General features: G+C 41.0%; 2 protein-coding genes across 4 annotated transcripts in view; both read right to left on the bottom strand.

The window, feature by feature from the left end:
• Window positions 1-2,447: 2,447 nt before the first annotated feature.
• On the bottom strand, window positions 2,448-6,289 carry endog (endonuclease G). Its single transcript, XM_078425921.1, has 3 exons — window positions 5,704-6,289; window positions 4,665-4,774; window positions 2,448-2,946 (listed from the first exon to the last, which is right to left on the bottom strand). Exons 1-3 carry the CDS (start codon window positions 6,244-6,246, stop codon window positions 2,664-2,666), a joined length of 936 nt encoding a protein of 311 aa, XP_078282047.1. The 5' UTR covers window positions 6,247-6,289; the 3' UTR covers window positions 2,448-2,663.
• Window positions 6,290-13,064: 6,775 nt separating this feature from the next.
• The window catches only part of tbc1d13 (TBC1 domain family, member 13), a 35,769-nt gene continuing 28,185 nt past the window's right edge, over window positions 13,065-20,648 (bottom strand). For all 3 annotated transcript variants that reach the window (XM_078426427.1, XM_078426429.1, XM_078426428.1), the window contains one exon: window positions 13,065-19,135. In XM_078426427.1, the coding sequence (XP_078282553.1) occupies window positions 19,070-19,135 (66 nt within the window). In that variant the 3' untranslated portion in view covers window positions 13,065-19,069. The remainder of the gene's footprint in view (window positions 19,136-20,648) is intronic.

Here is a 20,648-nt window from a genome sequence, read left to right as displayed (position 1 = left end):
CAATTAAACTTTAAACAAATCTTGTGCAGATGTGCATGATGGCGCGGTCAAGATAGGGTATCCAGAATGGCAACAATGAACAATGGAGGAAGTTCCAGGGGCTAATGGAATCTAATTCCTATGTAGGTAACAGAAATATCCGGGTCAAAACAGAGCCCCTGTGGTCTGATTTTTGAACCACTCGTTAGGACTGGAGATTAGAATTATGAGTAAATAAATGCATAGTGTTCAATGACAATGTTAAAATACTTTACAGTGCCTTCTTTCATCACACAAATTTATTGTTTTTGGGGAGTAAAACACTGCTTAATGTTTCAGTGTTCTACAAAAGACTGATCAAAATGAGACGGAAAAAGTACATCTGAATTTGAGATATTTCAAGTGCCACAAATAGTTAATCAAGCAGTTTACTTTTACAAAATGGGTGGGGGGGGGGGTTGAGGGACTGTGTTGCTAGATGAACTCTCATTCTTCTTCAAATAGAATCATGGGATTTTTTTCAACACTCAAGATCACAATGGGAGATTTGATTTGAAGTCTTGCCTTTAATGTAAAACTCTGAGTAACACTACTACAAATTTGAAATGTATATTCTCAAAATTGTGATATTAGCTGTTTATTTCCACGCAACCTTATCTGTGTAATGCCTTGTGGGGGAATTAAAAGTAGATTATTCATTTACCAAATAATTTGAGAAAAGAGAATAATGTACTCATGCAGCCTACTGCCTTTTTCAAACTTACATCAATTAATCTGGATAAACCACAGCAACTCTCACTCCTCACCCCATCAACCACCTTTGACAGGGATTGATTGGAAATTACTGCTAATAACTCAAGCCCAGACAACCCAATACCAAACAGGCCCAGCGCAAATTGGAGGAAAAACACCTCATATTTCGCTTGGGCAGCTTACACTCCAGCGGAATGAATATTGACTTCTTTAACTTGCTTTTCCTCTTTCCATCCCTCCCCCTTCCTAGTTCTCCAAGCAGTCTGACTTTCCCCCTGATTACATTTTATCTCTGTATGCTTCATTGTCACCATTTCTCCTAGCTAACAATGATCAATTCTACATTTTCCTTGGGCCACATCCCATTTGATGTTTCATTTTCACACCTTGCACTACCTTATCTCTGTGTCTCCCTCTCCCCAGACTCTCAGTCTGAGGAAGGGTCTCGACCCGAAACATCACCCATTCCTTCTCTTCAGAGATGCTGCCTGTCCTGCTGAGTTGCTCCAGCATTTTGTGTCTACCAACAAAGAAACATCAATCCACTCCATAAATAACTGGTTTTGATGACATGGTGGTTTAAAAAGTAATCAAAGAAGCATCAGATTCCCACATACACTGGGATGGCAAAGCCAACCATTTGTTTTACCTTGCACTAAGTGGCGAGGATCGCAGGCTTAGGGAGAATTGCTAAAGAAGCCTCAGATATATATCAGGCTATAAATCAGGTATCACTGTGGTAGGTAACACAATGGGGAATACGCCCTGATCTTTATCAACGGGGACAGTGTGGAGAGAGTGTCCAGCTTCAAGTTTCTGGGCACTCACATTTCGGAGGACCTCACATGGTCCAATAACACCGCTGCACTGGTCAAGAAGGCACGGCAACGACTGTTCTACCTAAGAACACTGAAAAAGTCTGGTCTACCCCAACAGCTGCTGACAACATTCTAACGCTGCACCATAGAGAGCATCCTAACATATGGCATCCCTGTGTGGTATCTCAGCTGCACGGAGGCAGAGTGGAAAGCTCTTCAGCGGGGAGTCCATAGATCTCAGAAGACCATCGGAACACAGCTACCAGCCTTGGAGGGCATCTACAACACACGATGCCTCAGAAAAGCCACCAGCATCCACAATGACTCTTCACACCCCTGCAACAGTCTGTTCGAACTTCTACCATCGGGCAGACGATACAAGGCCTTCTATGCCCGCACCTCCAGGCTCAGGAACAGCTTCATCCCCAGGGCCATAGCTGCTATGAACCGGTCCTGCTGAGCTGGATGGTCACATCGCACAGTGAACCGGCACAGATCTACTTGCACTGTATTCTGTTTTAAAACTGTTCTAATTTGTTTCATTGGGTTGTTTAAATTAGTACTGACTAGCTAATTCATTTATTGCATCGTATGCGAGGCGCATTCCCAATCTCGTTGTACCCCTGTACAATGACAATAAAGATATATTGTATTGTATTGTATATTGTATTGTAACACCTCCACCATATGAGTTGTGATGGTACAAACAGTAGGCCCACCATTATTCTTTCACATGTCTAAATGGTGAATAAATGCTGGCCCCAATGACCACAATAATTAAAGAAAAGGAACCACCCCACCCGATCACTGAAAGCCACAATAATGCCTAGAATAACATTTCGGTTGAGAAAAAAACACAGAATACTCCAATAATTTAATTGGGCTTTCTTTGCAGTTTTGAATTTAATAATAATTTCAAATGAACAAATATCATAGTGTCAAGAATGGCGCATAAAATATTCAAACAAGGTATAGCTACATAAAGTAATTTGGAAATTAAGGATAAACGTTACTTATTCAAGCCATAAATGGAAGGTGTACAATTTGTTCAGGAACAAATCTTTATCCTCTGTCCTGATAATTTCCTACCTCAGTCATTGTCCATCCTGCCATTTATTTACTACTGGCAGTTATCGCTTTCAGGCTATTGGTTCTTTTCAGAATGTTGCTGACAAACAGAAGGCCAGACACCCGCTCAATGCTCTCAATTGGCACCAGGAAACTTTCAAGGGGAACGTTATCCAAAACTGGCAGATTTGGCATCACATACGACCGCAATTCAATTTCTCCGCTGTGTTTCTCCAGTATCACCACTTTGAAGATGTGTGTTGGAACTGCAACATTATTCTTCCCGATGACTTGATACTTAACATACAACTTCTCATCAGATTCCTTCCTGATCAAAATATAACCACATAACTCAATTTTAAAATAATTTAGATTTTTATGGCCCGTTCATGACTTCAGGAACTCCCGAAGTGTTTTTACAGGCAAAGTGCTTAAGGAGTATGTAAGATGTAATGCAAAAAGTGTTGCAACTAATATGCACACAATAAGGTTTTTAAGCAACAAGCCAACCTGTCTTAGTATTGTTTTGGGGATAAATATTGGCCAAGGAGAATTTCCTTGCTTTTCCTTGCAGCAGTGACACAGGATTGTTTACTCCAAATTAATAAGATAGACAGAGCGTCAGTTTGATGTCTCAGCCAAGAAAGAGCACATTAGTGATGTAGTATTTATCACCTTAATTGACATGGAAACGAAACTTACTCAGACTTGTGCAGTATAGAAACAGGCCCTTCAGCTCTCTGTGTTTTAAGTAGGTAATACATTTGAGGGGGAGCAACCCTCTTTTAAAATTTATATGAATTCCATTTTACTGTACCTGATGTTTTTTTGAAAATGCAATATTGCTCATTTCCCATTTCCATCTATATCTTGGTGTCTAACAGCAACCAGCTCCCAAGACTCCATTAAGATTGCAAGACCTCTCTTCCCCCACTCATTCCTGGTCAACTGTGTGTTGGGTCCCAGAGCAAGAGCTGTAGAATTCCGGAGGAGGATAGATATGAATTTGGCAGTGTACTGTTGCTCTATTCTTGTCACACTCATTCCCTTTCTCCTTCTCCTCCTCAAGGTGTTCATTCACCTTTTCACATCACTTAACCAAAGATGGCAACCTTCCCTTAACTCACCCGAGTTCAATATATGAATCTCAACAATCTATAAAGCTATTTGGTGAACAAAGGCATTGGGGCAGAATCTATCCTGTTCACATTCTGCAGAAAGACTCTTGAATGTAACGAAGAGCAGGGAACTTTCCGCCAAGCTGTAAAGCCATGCGTTGCTCTGTCTGCGATCAACTAACACCAAATGGAATGTTGGCCTTCGTAACAAGAGGAGTTGAGTATAGGAGCAAAGAGGTCCTTCTACAGTTGTACCGGGCCCTGGTGAGACCGCACCTGGAGTACTGTGTGCAGTTTTGGTCTCCAAATTTGAGGAAGGATATTCTTGCTATGGAGGGCGTGCAGCGTAGGTTCACTAGATTAATTCCCGGAATGGCGGGACTGTCGTATGTTGAAAGGCTGGAGCGATTGGGCTTGTATACACTGGAATTTAGAAGGATGAGGGGGGATCTTATTGAAACATATAAGATAATTAGGGGATTGGACACATTAGAGGCAGATAACATGTTCCCAATGTTGGGGGAGTCCAGAACAAGGGGCCACAGTTTGAGAATAAGGGGTAGGCCATTTAGAACGGAGATGAGGAAGAACTTTTTCAGTCAGAGGGTGGTGAAGGTGTGGAATTCTCTGCCTCAGAAGGCAGTGGAGGCCAGTTCGTTGGATGCTTTCAAGAGAGAGCTGGATAGAGCTCTTAAGGATAGCGGAGTGAGGGGGTATGGGGAGAAGGCAGGAACGGGGTACTGATTGATAGTGATCAGCCATGATCGCATTGAATGGCGGTGCTGGCTCGAAGGGCTGAATGGCCTACTCCTGCACCTATTGTCTATTGTCTATTGTCTAACTGGGTACTTGCTACGAGATCTTCCTCAAAAGCACTACTTTCACATCTGCTGTTGTAAGTCTCCCAACGGAAGGGTCAGAGTCATACCTCGGCAAATAAAGGGGTCCCGTGCAAACGTACACATTTTTATTCGACTTGGTCAGACTCCGACAATGCCTCTCCAGATTGTTCCAGGCATTCTTATTTAAATCAGGATTCTAAAGGAAAGAAATGAAGCAAATCTAAATCGAGCATATTAAAAGACAGTATATAGTTGTGTTTTAATGTGGGGGTTCATCATTCAACTGCATGGTCACAAACAGTTTTATTTCTCAATGCAAAGTTAATATACATCAGTATTAAAACAAGTTACCGAAATGAAAACAAATTCCATTGTTGATCCAGACTGCCTGTTCTATGAACATATCCCACTGAATCTAACCATGATTCACTTCTTGCCCTCAAAACTGAAGGAATGCTATGCTTCAGACTGTATGTATGTCTTTCTCAAGCAGCTTGGTTTTCAACTATAAAAGGCGATGATTTTATCATAAATTTGCCTTATTTCAGAATTTTAAAAATAATTAATAATAAATCATACAACGTAGAAAGGGGTCCTTTGGTATGGGGCAAGTTCTTTTAAACTCAAGAGTGTGGTGGGTGCCCAGAACATGGTGTTTGATGTTTGAGGCAGATGTGATAGTGGCATTTTTTAGGCTTTTAGATAGGTACGCGGATATGCAGGGAATGAAGGGATATTGATCACAATACAGAGGAGATTTGTTTAATTTGGCATCGTGTTTGGCACAGACATTGTGGGATGTTCCTATGCTATACTGTTCTGCTCGATGTTCGAAATGTCGCAGTACATTTGTTTCAATTATCTCTTGAACATATTGTTTTAAAAATAATTGGCAACTTGGGTCTGCATCCTATCACAAACATTTCCTGGGTTTTCTTCTCTCCACCTCCTGTCTTTACATCGTTCGACCTCACCATTCCGGTTCTGGTGAAGTGTCTTAAACCTCCAAACCTTCCCTGTGTGTCCTTCCCCCACTGATATCTCTCGACCTGCTGAACATTTCCAGCTTTCTGTCTGTGTTTCGAATTTATAGGATCTGGAATTGTATGCTTCCCTGCTGGTTACCTGAGGCACTATGTTGCTGAGGTAGAAGGTATCATCCATGCATTTCTGGCTGTGCTTATGATTACCGGCAGCTGCCAAGTGACCCCGGTCGAAACCGCTGCCTTTGAAGTCGCCGTTCTGTGCTCGGTGGTATTCATGCACAGACTCATCCTCCCTAAATACACAACGACTGCGGTCGGAGCCAGTCAGGCCCAGCGTGCCCGCGTCCAATCGCTCCAGCACCCACAGGGCGTTCCTGGTGCGTGGGTCATAGGCCAACACGTATGATTCGCGGGTCTTGATGTGGGACAGAGAAGGGAAACCGAATTTCATGATTTCGGTCGTCTTGCCGAGCCCGAGGGTCAGCTGTGCCGGACTGACTGGCACCAAGGGCTCGTTGGCAATGGCATCCGCGGTTACAGACGGGATAGGGATCACAGGGCAATGGAGGAAGGAATCGGGAGCATCTTGATGCCGGTGGGCTCCGTATCCAACCCCTAAACCGGCCCCTGCAGCCAAGGAGACTCCCGCCAACAGCCACCGTGAGCTCAGTGCGCGGCGCATTCTCGGACCTTGCAACTGTTTCTGTGAATGGGACTGTATCAATATCACACGCCTGGCGCATGCGCGGCGCCCGATACAAGCGTATCCGACGCGAGTAAGTGACGCCCCAATGTATCCAAATCAAATCCATATCAACGCCAGGAAGATAGTCACAAAAGCTGTAGTAACTCAGCGGGGCAGGCAGCATCTCTGGAGAGAAGGAATGGGCGACGTTCCTGCTGGGTGCCTCCAGTAGTAAAACGGTCTGAGAGATAACTCGTTCAAAGAAAATGCTTCTCGTGGATGTGTAGTAAAGAACTGCAAATGCTGGTTTAAATCGAAGTTGGAGTAACTCAGCGGGTCAGGCAGCATCCCCGGAGAGAAGAAATCGACCCGAAACATAACATATAACATATAACATATAACAACTACAGCATGGAAACAGGCCTGTCCGGCCCTACCAGTCCACGCCGACCATTCTCCCTGACCTAGTCTCATCTACCTGCACTCAGACCATAACCCTCCAATCCCCTCCTATCCATATACCTATCCAATTTACTCTTAAATAATAAAATCGAGCCAGCCTCCACCACTTCCACCGGAAGCCCATTCCATACAGCCACAACCCTCTGAGTAAAGAAGTTCCCCCTCATGTTACCCCTAAACCTTTGTCCCTCAATTCTGAAGCTATGTCCCCTTGTTGGAATCTTCCCCACTCTCAAAGGGAAAAGCCTACCCACGTCAACTCTGTCCGTCCCTCTCAAAATTTTAAAAACCTCTATCAAGTCCCCCCTCAACCTTCTACGCTCCAAAGAATAAAGACCCAACCTGTTCAACCTCTCTCTGTAGCCTAAGTGCTGAAACCCAGGCAACATTCTAGTAAATCTCCTCTGTACCCTCTCCATTTTGTCGACATCCTTCCTATAATTTGGCGACCAGAACTGCACACCATACTCCAGATTTGGCCTCACCAATGCCCTGTACAATTTCAACATTACATCCCAACTTCTATACTCGATGCTCTGATTTATAAAGGCAAGCATACCAAACGCCTTCTTCACCACCCTATCCACATGAGATTCCACCTTCAGGGAACAATGTACAGTTATTCCCAGATCCCTCTGTTCCACTGCATTCCTCAATTCCCTACCATTTACCCTGTACGTCCTATTTTGATTTGTCCTACCAAAATGCAGCACCTCACACTTATCAGCATTAAACTCCATCTGCCATCTTTCAGCCCACCCTTCCAAAAGGCCCAAGTCTCTCTGTAGACTTTGAAAATCTACCTCACTATCAACTACTCCACCTATCTTAGTATCATCTGCATATTTACTAATCCAATTTGCCACACCATCATCCAGATCATTAATGTAAATGACAAACAACAGTGGACCCAACACAGATCCTTGGGGCACTCCACTAGACACTGGCCTCCAACCTGACATACAATTGTCAACCGTTACCCTCTGGTATCTCCCATTCAGCCATTGTTGAATCCATCTTGCAACCTCACTATTAATACCCAACGATTTAACCTTCTTAATCAACCTTCCATGTGGAACCTTGTCAAATGCCTTACTGAAGTCCATATAGACAACATCCACAGCCTTGCCCTTATCAATTTCCCTGGTAACCTCTTCAAAAAATTCAAGAAGATTAGTCAAACATGACCTTCCAGGCACAAATCCATGTTGACTGTTTCTAATCAGGCCTTGATTATCCAAATAATTATATATATTGTCCCTAAGTATCTTTTCCATTAATTTTCCCACCACAGACGTCAAACTAATAGGTCTATAATTGCTAGGTTTACTTTTAGAACCTTTTTTAAACAAAGGCACAACATGCGCAATGCGCCAATCTTCCGGCACCATCCCTGTTTCTAATGACGTTTGAAATATTTCCGTCATAGCCCCTGCTATTTCTGCACTAACTTCCCTCAATGTCCTAGGGAATATCCTATCAGGACCTGGAGACTTATCCACTTTTATATTCTTCAAAAGTGTCCGTACCTCCTCTTCTTTAATCCTCCTAATTTCCATCACTACTCTACTTGTTTCGCTTACCTCACATAATTCAATATCCTTCTCCTCGGTAAATACCGAAGAAAAGAAATTGTTTAATATCTCCCCCATTTCTTCCGGCTCAGCACATAGCTGTCCACTCTGACTCTCTAATGGACCAATTTTATCCCTCACTATCCTTTTGCTATTGACATATCTGTAGAACCCCTTGGGGTTTACTTTTACATTACTTGCCAAAGCAGCCTCATATCTTTTTTTCGCTTTTCTAATTTCCTTTTTAAGATTCCTTTTACATTCTTTATAATTCCTCAAGAACCTCATTTACTCCCTGCCGCTTATATTTATTGTATATCTCCCTCTTTTTCCGAACCAAGTGTCCAATTTCCCTGGAAAACCATGGCTCTTTCAAATTATTATTCTTTCCTTTCCACCGAACAGGGACATAAAGACTCTGTACTCTCAAAATTTCACCTTTAAATATCCTCCATTTCTCTATTATATCCTTTTCATAAAACAACAATTTCCATTTCACTCCTTTTAAATCCTTTCTCATCTCCTCAAAATTAGCCTTTCTCCAATCCAAAATCTCAACCCTTGGTCCAGATTTGACCTTCTCCATAATGATATTGAAACTAATGGCATTATGATCACTAGACCCAAAGTGCTCCTCAACACATACCTCCGTCACCTGACCCATCTCATTTCCTAACAGGAGGTCCAACACTGCCCCTTCTCTAGTAGGCACCTCTACGTATTGCTGCAAAAAACTATCCTGCACACATTTTACAAACTCCAAACCATCCAGCCCTTTAACAGAATGTGATTACCAGTCTATATACGGAAAATTGAAATCACCCACAATCACCACTCTGTGCTTACTACTAATATCTGCTATCTCCTTACATATTTGCTCTTCCAATTCTCGTTCCCTATTTGGCGGTCTATAATACACCCCTATAAGTGTTGCTAAACCTTTCTCATTTCTGAGTTCCACCCAAACAGCCTCCTTAATCGAGCCTTCTAGTCTGTCCTGCCAAAGCACTGCTGTGATATCCTCCCTGACAAGCAATGCAACACCCCCACCTCTTGCCCCTCCGATTCTATCACATCTGAAACAGTGAAATCCTGGAATATTTAATTGCCAATCGCAACCCTCCTGCAACCATGTTTCACTGATCGCCACAACATCATACTTCCAGATGTCAATCCAGGCTCTAAGCTCATCCACCTTTCTTACAATGCTCCTAGCATTAAAATATACACATTTAAGGGACCCATCATTTCTTATTCTCAGTTTATTTCTTTTCCCTTCTTTCTCTCCTACATATTGGGTCTGAGTGTTTCCCCATTCCTTCTCTGCAGAGATGTTGCCTGACCCGCTGAGTTACTCCAGGATTTTGTCTGCTTCCAGTAGATGGTTGAGGAAGGGTCTCGACCTGAAACGTCACCCATTCCTTCTCTCCAGAGATGCTGCCTGACCCGCTGAGTTACTCCAGCTTTTTGTGTCTCTCTTTAGGAAGATGACTTGCCAGTGCTGTTTTTGGATCATCGGTTTCTGGGCATTGATGGTAATTATTCTTGAGCAAAGATCTACGAGAAGTAGATACAAGGAACTGCAGATGTTGGTTTACATTTCAAGGACGCAAAGTGTTGGAGTAACTCAGCTGACAAGCAGCATTTCTGGAGAACGTGCGTAGGTGACGTTTCGAGTGGGGACACTTCTTCAAGCATCCACTCGAAGCATTATCTGAAGAAAACCTCTCTGACCATTTTATTACTGGAGGCACTCAGCAGGTTGGGCATCATCAGTGTGGGAACGAATTATCGACATTTGTGAATCGAAAATCTGCATCAGAAACCTACATCAATTATTCTTGTGAACCACTTTGAGGCGGTTCATTTCCGAAAATGCTGGACATTTTCATCATCCTGATCTTCCCAATGCGAAATTTGGCCTACGCTCTTAACTCGTGTTTGCCGGTGATAGGGGAATGAGATGACCAGAGGATCCGCTCCTACACCTGGATAAGCACCGGTCTGCTTACGTGAAACCCGTTTGAAAACCGATTGCGCGACTTTTGTTAATCCGGTTACCTGACGTTAAAGGATCAGCGGGCTATGCAACAACCGTCTGGTAATATGTTAGAATTTTGATTCTCCAGTTTTAACAATCAAAACTGTCTGGTTTACTCAGTTGCCTTGACTCTTACAGTTAATTCTCCGCTGATGAAACGAATGTAAAGCAGCGTCAAACGCGCGTCCATAGAAACAACACCGCGATTTTTTTGTATAGAATGTAAAATTGCTAATGTTTTAAACATCACATTAAACTCAATTAATCCGAAATCCTGCACTTCGGTGACACTAGGCCAGGCGATTTTCAATCCATATTTCACACAATTACTTAATTTTGTTTTAGATGTGACACAGTGGAACAATATATTTTCAAGTGAAACTGGTAAATTTAAAAGAGAAGGTCCCCTATAAGTTTCACGAGAATGTGGGAATCAGAATAAAGTTCCTTTAAAAATATTTTGAGAGGATCAGTTCTTGGCCGTCAGCAGTTTATCTAACTTGGCTTTGTTGCAGACTATGGTTGGAAAGTGAACCATCAGGATGGAGACACATATCAAGCAATTGAGCAAGGTGGTGACAGTTGCTGTATAAACTGGGTAAATGGGATGTAGGGCACTTTGGTAGGAAAATGGGAAAACAATATTTGGAGCATAGAGATATCAGTTTGATTAGATGAGTTTATAAATGTACTGAACAGAAGGAAGTGTTGAGCTAGCGATGGACTGGGCTGAGATCACCACTCTCTGCAAATTCAGGCAGTCAAGAACAGAGCAGTTGCCCTACCAGGCTGGAACGCATAGTGCGAAAATACTTGCTTTGACACATCTGTGGAAGTTTGAGAGAATTTTTGTGGACATGTTGAATCTTCTCAGATGCCCAATAAATTAAATATGCTCATCACTACATCGGTGTGAAAGGATCACATTGGCTGCCAAGGAACATGACATTGTTGACCATCTCTACAGCAGCTCTGTTGACGAGGACAGAGTTGTGATCTCCCCTCGTTTCCTCAGGTTAATAACCAACTCTTTTGTCTTGCTGATATTGAGGCACCGTGACGTGTGAAATGTAGAAAGTAAACATGCAAAAGTACAAGCAAATGCAAAGAACAAATCAAAAGTATAGGGTCACTGAAATTACACAAGGCTTTATAAGTTCAGTGCTAGGAGCAGAATTAGGCCAGCCATTCAGCCCATCAGGTATACTTCACCATTCAATCACGGCTGATCTATCGCTCCCTCCTAACCCAATTCTCCTGCCTTCTCACCATAACCTCTCCCTTAAAAATATCCATTGACTTGGCCTCCACAGCCTTATGTGGCAATGAATTCCACAGATTCACCACCCTAAAGAAATTGGAGAAACCATATTTGGAGTATTGTGCATAGTTTTGGAGTCAACATCAAAAGGAGGAATTATTGCTTTGGAGTTGAAGTCATTGCAGGGTTGAGAATTGATTATTGGAATGAATGTTTTGCATCGTGAGGAGAGATCAGGCAGTAAGACCTCTACTCACTGGAGTTCAGGAGTTTGAGCCAGAATCTCACTAAAACAAAAAGAAACAAGGTTGACAGGGCAGATGCAAAGAGTCTAATTTCGAATAACTGCAACAGGCAGTTCAGTCTCAAGATGGTGTGAGAAATTTCAGGATGAAGAGGGTTATATATTTGTGTAATTTTTGCTATCTTAACAGGCTCTTCACTGAGTTTATTTAAGGCCAAATGAACTTTTAGTCATCAACAGATATGGCGATAACGCAGGAAGAATGGCTTGAGACCACTTATAATTTTACTGCACGGTAAAGCAAGCCCAGTGGACTGCATGGACTGGTCCTGTTTCTGTTGTTCTTAAACATAAACAAGCAATACGGTGATAGTGCCTGATCAGGCTGCATTTCCAATAGGGTGCGGATAGGGTGAGCAGCTTTAAATACCTGGGAGTCCACATCGCAGAGGATCTGACATGGACAACACACATTGCCGCACAGGTGAGTAAGGCAAGGCAGCGCCTTTACCACCTCAGACAGCTGAGGAAATTCAGAGTCTCTCTGAGGATCCTTCAGGGCTTCTACTCTGGGGCTGTAGAGAGCATCCTGTCCGGCAACATCACAATCTGGTTTGGGAACAGCTCTGCCCAGGACAGGAAGGCTCTGCGGAGAGTAGTGCGTTCGGCTGAACGTACTATGGGAACTACACTTCCCTCCCTGCAGGACCCATCAGGAGGTGCAAATCCAGAGCCAGCAACATTATGGGGGACCCCTACCACCCCAGCAACAGACTGTTCCAGCTGCTACGGTCAGGCAAACGCCTCTGCTGTCACGCTGTGAAAACAGAGGATGAGACGGAGCTTCTTCCCACAGGCCATCAGGACTGTTAACTCTTATATCACCAGGGACTAATTTACTGTATTAATTTATTTTTTGTGTTGTGTCTTTTAAAAAATAAATAAATTCTATTCTGTTTGTAGTTTTAGCGTAATCCACAGGCGTTGCCACTTTCATTTCACTGCATATCTTGTATGTGTATGTGACAAATAAAGTAGATTTGACTTGACAGCAAGTTTATAAATAGAATTCTACAGCTTGATGCCTAGAAAGATTAAGCTTAGTTGAAAAATAGTGGAGCGTTGAGAATTGGAGATGGACAAATACTTGGAACTATTGATGCACAAAGATGACATCAAACAACCAAAATAATATGGATATATTTTTTAATGATTTTTTTTCAAAACAACGATATATCATGTGCATTTTGAACAAAATACGCTAACAATTTTATTTCAATTCTAAAATTCAGACAGACATTAAGCGCAATTTGTAAAAAATTATTTTTTAAATACAAGTGCACATCGTTTTGGGAAAACATTACTAACAGTCATTGGAATATCACACTAAGTAAACCTTCATTGAAACCAAAAACACAATTAAGAACTTATGTGAAAGAAGCTCAAATGAAATGCCCCTTCCCCCAAAACCTTAATTAGGTGCTAGACACTAATGGTTTGTAGACTTATTTATTTTAAGAATTGAGGCATTTAGATAATGAACCCTGTTTAAGTTTACAGTGACCATTGGTCAGGTGACACACATAGATGGAGGAGGATGAGGGAAGATTCTAATCCAAGGTCGTAATCAACAGAAAAACATAATCCCTTTATATACCATTGTCCTGTAATTCCTCAGTGAAATAACATTTGTGCTGTTGTAGTAAATAAACATCTTCTTTGCTGCATTTCTGATATGCTGAATTGATTGATTTGATTTTTTTTGACCTGTGCAAAATGCAGCAAATTATAAACTTGCCTCTCAATAAATGACTATTTTCTGCATGAAATAAAAGTTTACATTATTAATGATGTAAAAATAATTTACTGGCTCTTACAATGCAACATATTCCAGTTTCTATATATCATACACTGGCAATTGACATTTATTTCTTCCTGCACTGTAATTTAGTATGCGTTTCATTGCTGCCTTAGTCAATTCCCAAATAATTTAATGAAAACACATAAGCCATTTATTCCTGCATTTATGCTTTTGATGGCACATGCAAATGTTTAAGTAGACAAACACTTATAAACGTATCAATGGTTTTCTCCCATATAGGATTCCATGGCTGTCATTGTAAATAATCAGCAGTTGTGGATGGAGCATTATCAACTTCAGAGAATAATTCCATCGATAGTGGTTGCTTAACAAGCTTCAGTCCCAAATCAAACACGAATGTTCAACATTTTTGATTATCACAAATTTTGGGAGGCGATTACAATTGTTATCACTTAAGTTAAGTTCTCTCTGGCGTATTGCAAGCTTGCGGTAGGAAAAAGTACCTGCCATCTTGTCTTTTTCCTTCCCTCTCTAACACAACGTGATCAGGCCACTTTCTGTTCTGAGAGCACAGATTCATATTAACCCTCCTTTGGACTTAGCAATTCCATATCTGAGCAGGCAGAAATGTAGCACCCTTGCTGTTGGATCACAGTTCCACCTGCTTGGGATCAGGTGGACTATCATCCATCTACTAGGAGTGAGTTGCATCTTAATCCAGCTCCAGATGAACCCTGGGAGCAGTTGGAAGCCTACCCAAGCTTCCTTTCCACACCTAGAAACTGCATCCACCGCACCATAGCATCCATGACATGGACCGCAGCCTCTCAGCGGCAGTGAAGTGCAAGGGTCAAAGTAAAAGCTTTAAATCGGTTTTCCAACTAGGTGTCTAATTACCAACATCTCCACTCACCCCACAAGCACTATTGGGCTTTGCTCACAGACGGGATAAATTGCAGCGCTCCTGTACACTAATCCAGACATTGAAAACCAAACCTATTGTAACTTGTAAAGCAACATAAAAATAATATTCACAGTTTGACAGATATATAGTTATTACATTTAGGTGAAACTACTCGGTGAAACAGTTTTTGGTCTCTCGTTTGTGTCAACATGTCCTGATAGCTGTGGCATCAGCACAATAAATGATAACTGATCACTTGATATCAAACTATAAAATGAACATGATTCTAATCCAATTAAACTTGCCTCAACGAACTCTAAAGTAACATTGCACAATTGTAGAAATATGGCTTTCTGTTGCCACTTAGTTTACAGGGCTTTCTGTTGCCACTTATTTTAACACCTTTGTTCCAACACTGACCACCACCTCTCCCATAACACACAAAGAGACGGCGTTGAGTGTGACACAAATGTGTGAATGAATGAAAAACAAAGACACTGAGACTGTACATGAAAGACAATTTATGTTGTCTCATTTAAGGTGAGAAACCAACATCTACAGACTGCAAGCTTGTAAGGGGAAATAAGTACAGTATGTGAGAAATAGAATGCCAATGAACAGAAGGCAGTCAGAGCGTATTCAAGATACAGACTTTTTGTTGGGTTTCATGAAAGGTGAGATAGGGAGTGGCAGATACAATGCAATAGGAAGCACTTGCATGCATATAGGGTGCTTGAGGAACAATGCAAGACAGTTATGCAGAAAATGCAACATGCACAACATGCATAGAAACCGGGATCGCTACTGCAGCTGTAGAGCACTGTCAGTTTTCTCCGTATGCCCACTTAATTCAAATTCATCTTGCAGTGCTGGTAACCTTTCCTTTACCTGAGTTGAGTATATTATACTTTTGCCAGAGATCAGAGAAATAATGAGTACATGACAATCTTGTGAAACTAAACTCCATTCACCAGAATAAGATTTTTATTTATTTTTTATTTTTAAAGCTTTTAACCATTTATTGCATTAAAAACAAGAAAAACTGTTTCGAACACAATACTGCATCCTCTGCACCATTAGCCAGGCAGTCAATAGAAGACGGGCTTACATAAGTAAGGTAGACATGGAAACCTGCATTCACATGTGGGAAATATCAGTGGGAGAGAGATGTCAAAGGGGTTCAGATTGCAGCAGACAACGATTCGGCTAATATGAGATTCAAGATAAATCAAGATTCATAAACTTTGAAAAATAATCAAGATTAAATTGGAATTTTCCCTTGATGAGAAGGTGTGCAAGGGAAAGTCTGGTCCATCGTTATATAAAACTGCAGTCTCAAAACTCCTTTGGACAGTTTGAGACCCAGTATTCCAACTTTCACAGCCTAGGCAACCTTCATTCAAAATTTTCAATGGTTTGCCCCAATGAAAGGTGAACAAACCGTGAGGATGATATAGCAAAATTCTTTCGGTGTGGTGCAGAACAAAGGGGACGATCATTAAATTGGTGCCTTTGTTACTCAGCCATAATGCCAGGAAACAAAGTGTGGTGGATATCAAACACACTTGATATTTCAAGACCAAGTTTCTGTAGTAAAGTAAAAAATACAAAAAGCAGATGGACAGTTAATTTACAACCTGACCACAATTCTACTGAGTTGCAAAAACAGATGGGAGTGACTAAATTATCTCTTCCAATTCAAAGGATTTATGTGGAGGATTGGAAAGGATTATTTTATTCTTACATGCTGTGAATCTGAAGGATATTTTAATATTATTTGGAGTGGGAATTTAACAAGATTTAAATAGAGTCCATACCCCTATGAGATTCTCCCAGCATCATTTGGAAATAAATGTTTGAATACTGTCAGGTGAAGCCAGTTTGCACACTGATACATTAACATCATGCATGCACCACAGAGGAGCTTCTGTCATGTTGACAAACAAGAAAGGGGTCTCGTTCCCATTGAAAAGACAAAGCAAGACCTCTCTTCGTAGAGAATAAAACAAGGCAGTCAGACAAAGATTGAATGGGAGAAGGAACAAGGCAAAGCAGAGCAGGGCTTCAAAACATCAGAATACTCCATATCTTAACATCACATCACACTAACAAACCTGCAGATGTATATGTCAAAGGAAGTGAGCTCCTGTGTGAAAACATCACTGAGCATTTACAGCAGAAAGTTCACTATTATATATTTTGACAGCAGGCTGCTGAATGTTCAGTTTCTTCCATCAATTTCTATGTTTTTAAGGTTACCAGCTCCTTTTGCTTACCCAACACTGAAAGTGTTCAGTTGGTCTTGCAATTTCCTCTGTGCTGCCTATTCCATTCAAATTTTTATTTTAAACTGTGAAGAACGCTGCGATGGGCGAAATACAGGATCAACTGGCATAGTAACAGCAGTAATTGCATGAAATGACCCTTACCATTAGGTGGGTGGAAGGGGAAACTCCAGGTCCTTAACCCTAGGTCCACAGCAAGAACGTCGGGAGTTATGAAGAGGTGGTGTCTGATCAGTGAAGTAGTGATGTCTGCTAAGAATTGTGAGTCTTGTCACGGTCCCAAATTGTTTACACCAATTATCAAAATACAAACACAACATTACATACGTTGGAGACTAACTGAACTACGGGTTGATTTTAAATTCATGCAAACATTAAAAGTAGAAAGATGATATTTTCTGGATCTATACAATCGTCACACAGTATTTCATGCAGCCTTCACACTTCATTATGGTGTGTAATTGTCCCCCAAGAACTATCAGGACTGCGGTTTTGATCAAAGCAATTATAGGAATTAAATGCTGCAAGTTTAGTCCAGCCCATTTATAAGTTAATATTGTTTTGTATGGGCAATGATATATTTTCAATAAGGTCAGGGTAAATCCAAAATCACAGGCGAATCTAATAGGGTATTAAAAAGGGGTTAACGTCAGAAATCGAAACGGGAATTTTCCCATGATGTTTTACAAGGTCTAACAGTTCCGATATCATCTCAGCAATACTGTCATTTTTGTTAGGTGAAACTTTCTTTTAAATAGAAATGTCAGGGTGATTTAGTATCAGGTAACCAATAGGTAAGAAATTAAAGAAATAAAACTTTAGGAAAACCAATATTAGCTGTAAACCTGACATTTGCACTTTAGAACAGGCATTTAAAAGATTAAACGATAACCTCAGATGGGTTTTTTTACAACACGTACAAACTGCTTTTGTATGCTTTGGATCTTGGCTGAAATCTTTTGTATAACCATTAAAATTTAAATTGAATCGAGAACTGTGTATTAAGCAAAATTAACCACGGGTTAATGGTGGAAATTTAAGAGAACTGATTTCACTTTGGACAATGCTTCCCAAAGCTCCTTACGTTTAACCCCTTCTACTGCTCTCTCCAAGAGTTACACTCAAAATATCACAACAAATATTATACAACAGGGGAAATTGGAGGGTAGTATAAATCTTATGTAACTCTGGTGATATGACCACTGGTTCATATGATATGTAGCAAATCTGAGTGCTTAGTGTGAGTTACAAGCAGCTGAAATGTACCAAAACATTTTGCATTTTGTCAAATCAGCAGCAATTAACAGTTCTTACTCTGGGAGGCAATCAGTGAAAATCTATACTATCATTCAAATGCTGCTCACGACTGTGAAAGAAGAACTTCCACAATATTCTCTTGTAGGATGTGGTGGAAATATTAACCACCACAGGCAGTGGGTTAGACCTGTAAAATATTGCTTTGATGCCTGGTCAAGCACCTCCTGGTCCCACAAAACATGACAATACTTTCATTTCTTGTGACCGTATTCCTGTTAGTACCGAAAACATGGCAAAGCTTATTGTATGTTTCAAAATTCATGACAGCGAGGAGTTTACAGTTTGCATTTTAAAGCAACATTAGCTTAAGTTTTCTGGTGTGGGTTGGGCAGTTCCATTTGAAGTGCTTGACTCAGTAACTGATCTTTCAATCTCTCATGAATCAAGCTCTCCATCACAGCAATAAAGACAGCAAACATCTAGCACCGACTCAATGTTAGAGAATTGTGCTTTGGCTTCCTTTAGTTCTGTGATAAGGGATGGTTTATTATCTTCAACCATATTCCTTCATTAAAGGAAAGGCCATTGCCTTCATTTGGAGTGCCTAAGAATGAAGAAAGAGCATATCTCGCACCATTAGTGCACATTGATTCACAACGGAGAGAGCAAGAGAGAGAAAGATCAAGAATCTCTCAGGATTTTTTATCCACGGGTTTGGGGAGGGGGAAGACAAGAGGAGAAGAGAGTGGGGAGGGATTGGTGGGTGGTGACATAAATGGGATGAGATGAGAAAAATCACAAGATTGCAAAGTACAGAGTAAAAGACCTCTCTCGCCACACACTGCATAGCAGTGTGGAGAAGTTATCTCAGAAGGCACTACAGAGGCAGGTTTGATCACCTTCACACCAAATATTTGCTGTCTGTGCGTATCTGGCAGTTTTTGGAATATTGAGCAGAGCTGCAACGTTGCTATGCAGAATCCTGTAGTTCTTTTGCTTTCTTCAGGATCTGGTCAACATCGGAAATTGGATAATCCTGGTCAGCGATGTGAGGGGAGGGGGAGACAAAATATATACCATTAAAACATTTGAACACTTCCACTGTCAGAATATTACATAGGCCACGTTAGTAGCTTTAAAAAGAATATAGTCTTTTTAAACATAGAAGATGTGGTAATCAATTTATACAAAGCAAGGTTCCATACAATGAGATAACAACTGTATAATTTGTTTTGTTTTTAATCAGTGAAGGTTAAGCAATAGATATTGACTATCAAATTTGAGGCATAGTGCGAAATTGGTGCTCCTGACGTCATTTGAGGTGTAAGAAATGCGCCTGTTTTAACATACCACGTGTGGCCTTTCTAACAATATAGCATTCCCTCAAAAATGGACGGTGTCAGTCTGGATTATAATATTTGGGAATAGGGCAAGAATAAACACACCTAACTCAGAGGCTAGGAATGTTCTCAAAAGAGCCACAATCTACATCTAATGACAGATCACAAATCCTGAGAGAGATGAATGGCTGTGGTGACCCTGCTTTTCTTGTCCTCTGGAAATGGAGTCTTCCAAGAATCACATGAACTAGTCCGAGTCAAAACCTGGACATGAATTCAACACTAGCATTCCAATCACTTTCAGATATATTTATACCCAAACTCTGAACAGATGAAAACTAGGTCTTCTGCCCACATGGTGCTCTGGATAATATGAATAAGCTGCTATGGTTACATTCTACAAGTTGGGACTGAGCCAATTTGACTTTGTCTCAGCAGCCATACAATTTGTAACAATTTAATATAAATCTTACAGCACAGGGCATCAATTAACTTTATATGTTTGTACTAGCTCTAAATGGGATGCAATTAGCCTCCCTCCCATGTTCCATCCACATGGCCATGTGACATTTTTCTTTATGTATACTAAACTAATGGAAGTTATTACTGAACCTACTTTCACTATACTTGTCAGACAATGCACTCTAGATCATAACTTGCTATAATAAAGAAATCAGAGCCTCGGAATTTTGGAAAGGTACCAGAGTGTAAAATTCTAGCCAAAGATGGCTTTTTCACAAGTGTTTAATCAAACAAAAATTAATGCAGTCACAAGGATGGGAGGCCAAAGCTTGATTAGTGTAAGTTTCACAGGGAAAAAAAAGCAAATGGTGGAAATACTCAGCAAGGAAGGTCGCAACTTTAAAAGACCACTGACAGAAGTGGAAGAGAGAGATTTTAGGGGATTGGGGTAAAGAATCTTGGGTTTAGATTAAAGATCGCTGGCCATTGATGAAAAGAAAAAGGTTATGCACAAGAAAAAGAAATTGGACAAGTGCAGTAACTTCAGTGGTTTTTGGCCAGGAAGAGTTGCCGAGATAGGAATTGGAAGTCAGTACTGATTTCAACTGTGGCAAGGAATCACACGTCTGGCAACTCCAAGCAAGTATTCTTCAGTACTCATGTTTGGCCTCCAGAAAAAGAGCTTTATTATACGATAGTCAGGGAGATCCTCCTTCGCCTATGATCCTCTTGGAGAGTACATTGGAA

This window comes from Rhinoraja longicauda, chromosome 31, assembly GCF_053455715.1.
Source record: "Rhinoraja longicauda isolate Sanriku21f chromosome 31, sRhiLon1.1, whole genome shotgun sequence".
Classification (NCBI taxonomy): Eukaryota; Metazoa; Chordata; class Chondrichthyes; order Rajiformes; family Arhynchobatidae; genus Rhinoraja; species Rhinoraja longicauda.
The sequence above is the reverse complement of the archived record's forward strand: the minus strand, read 5'-3'. Positions and strand labels throughout refer to the sequence as shown.

Excerpts from the sequence above, each read along its gene's own strand:
- endog (XM_078425921.1), bottom strand. The coding sequence starts at position 6,246 with ATGCGCCGCGCACTGAGCTCACGGTGGCTGTTGGCGGGAGTCTCCTTG. Across the intron at positions 4,775-5,703 it reads TCAGCAACATAGTGCCTCAG|AATCCTGATTTAAATAAGAA; the intron begins GTAACCAGCAGG and ends TCTTTCCTTTAG. Across the intron at positions 2,947-4,664 it reads GGACCCCTTTATTTGCCGAG|GAAGGAATCTGATGAGAAGT; the intron begins GTATGACTCTGA and ends TATTTTGATCAG.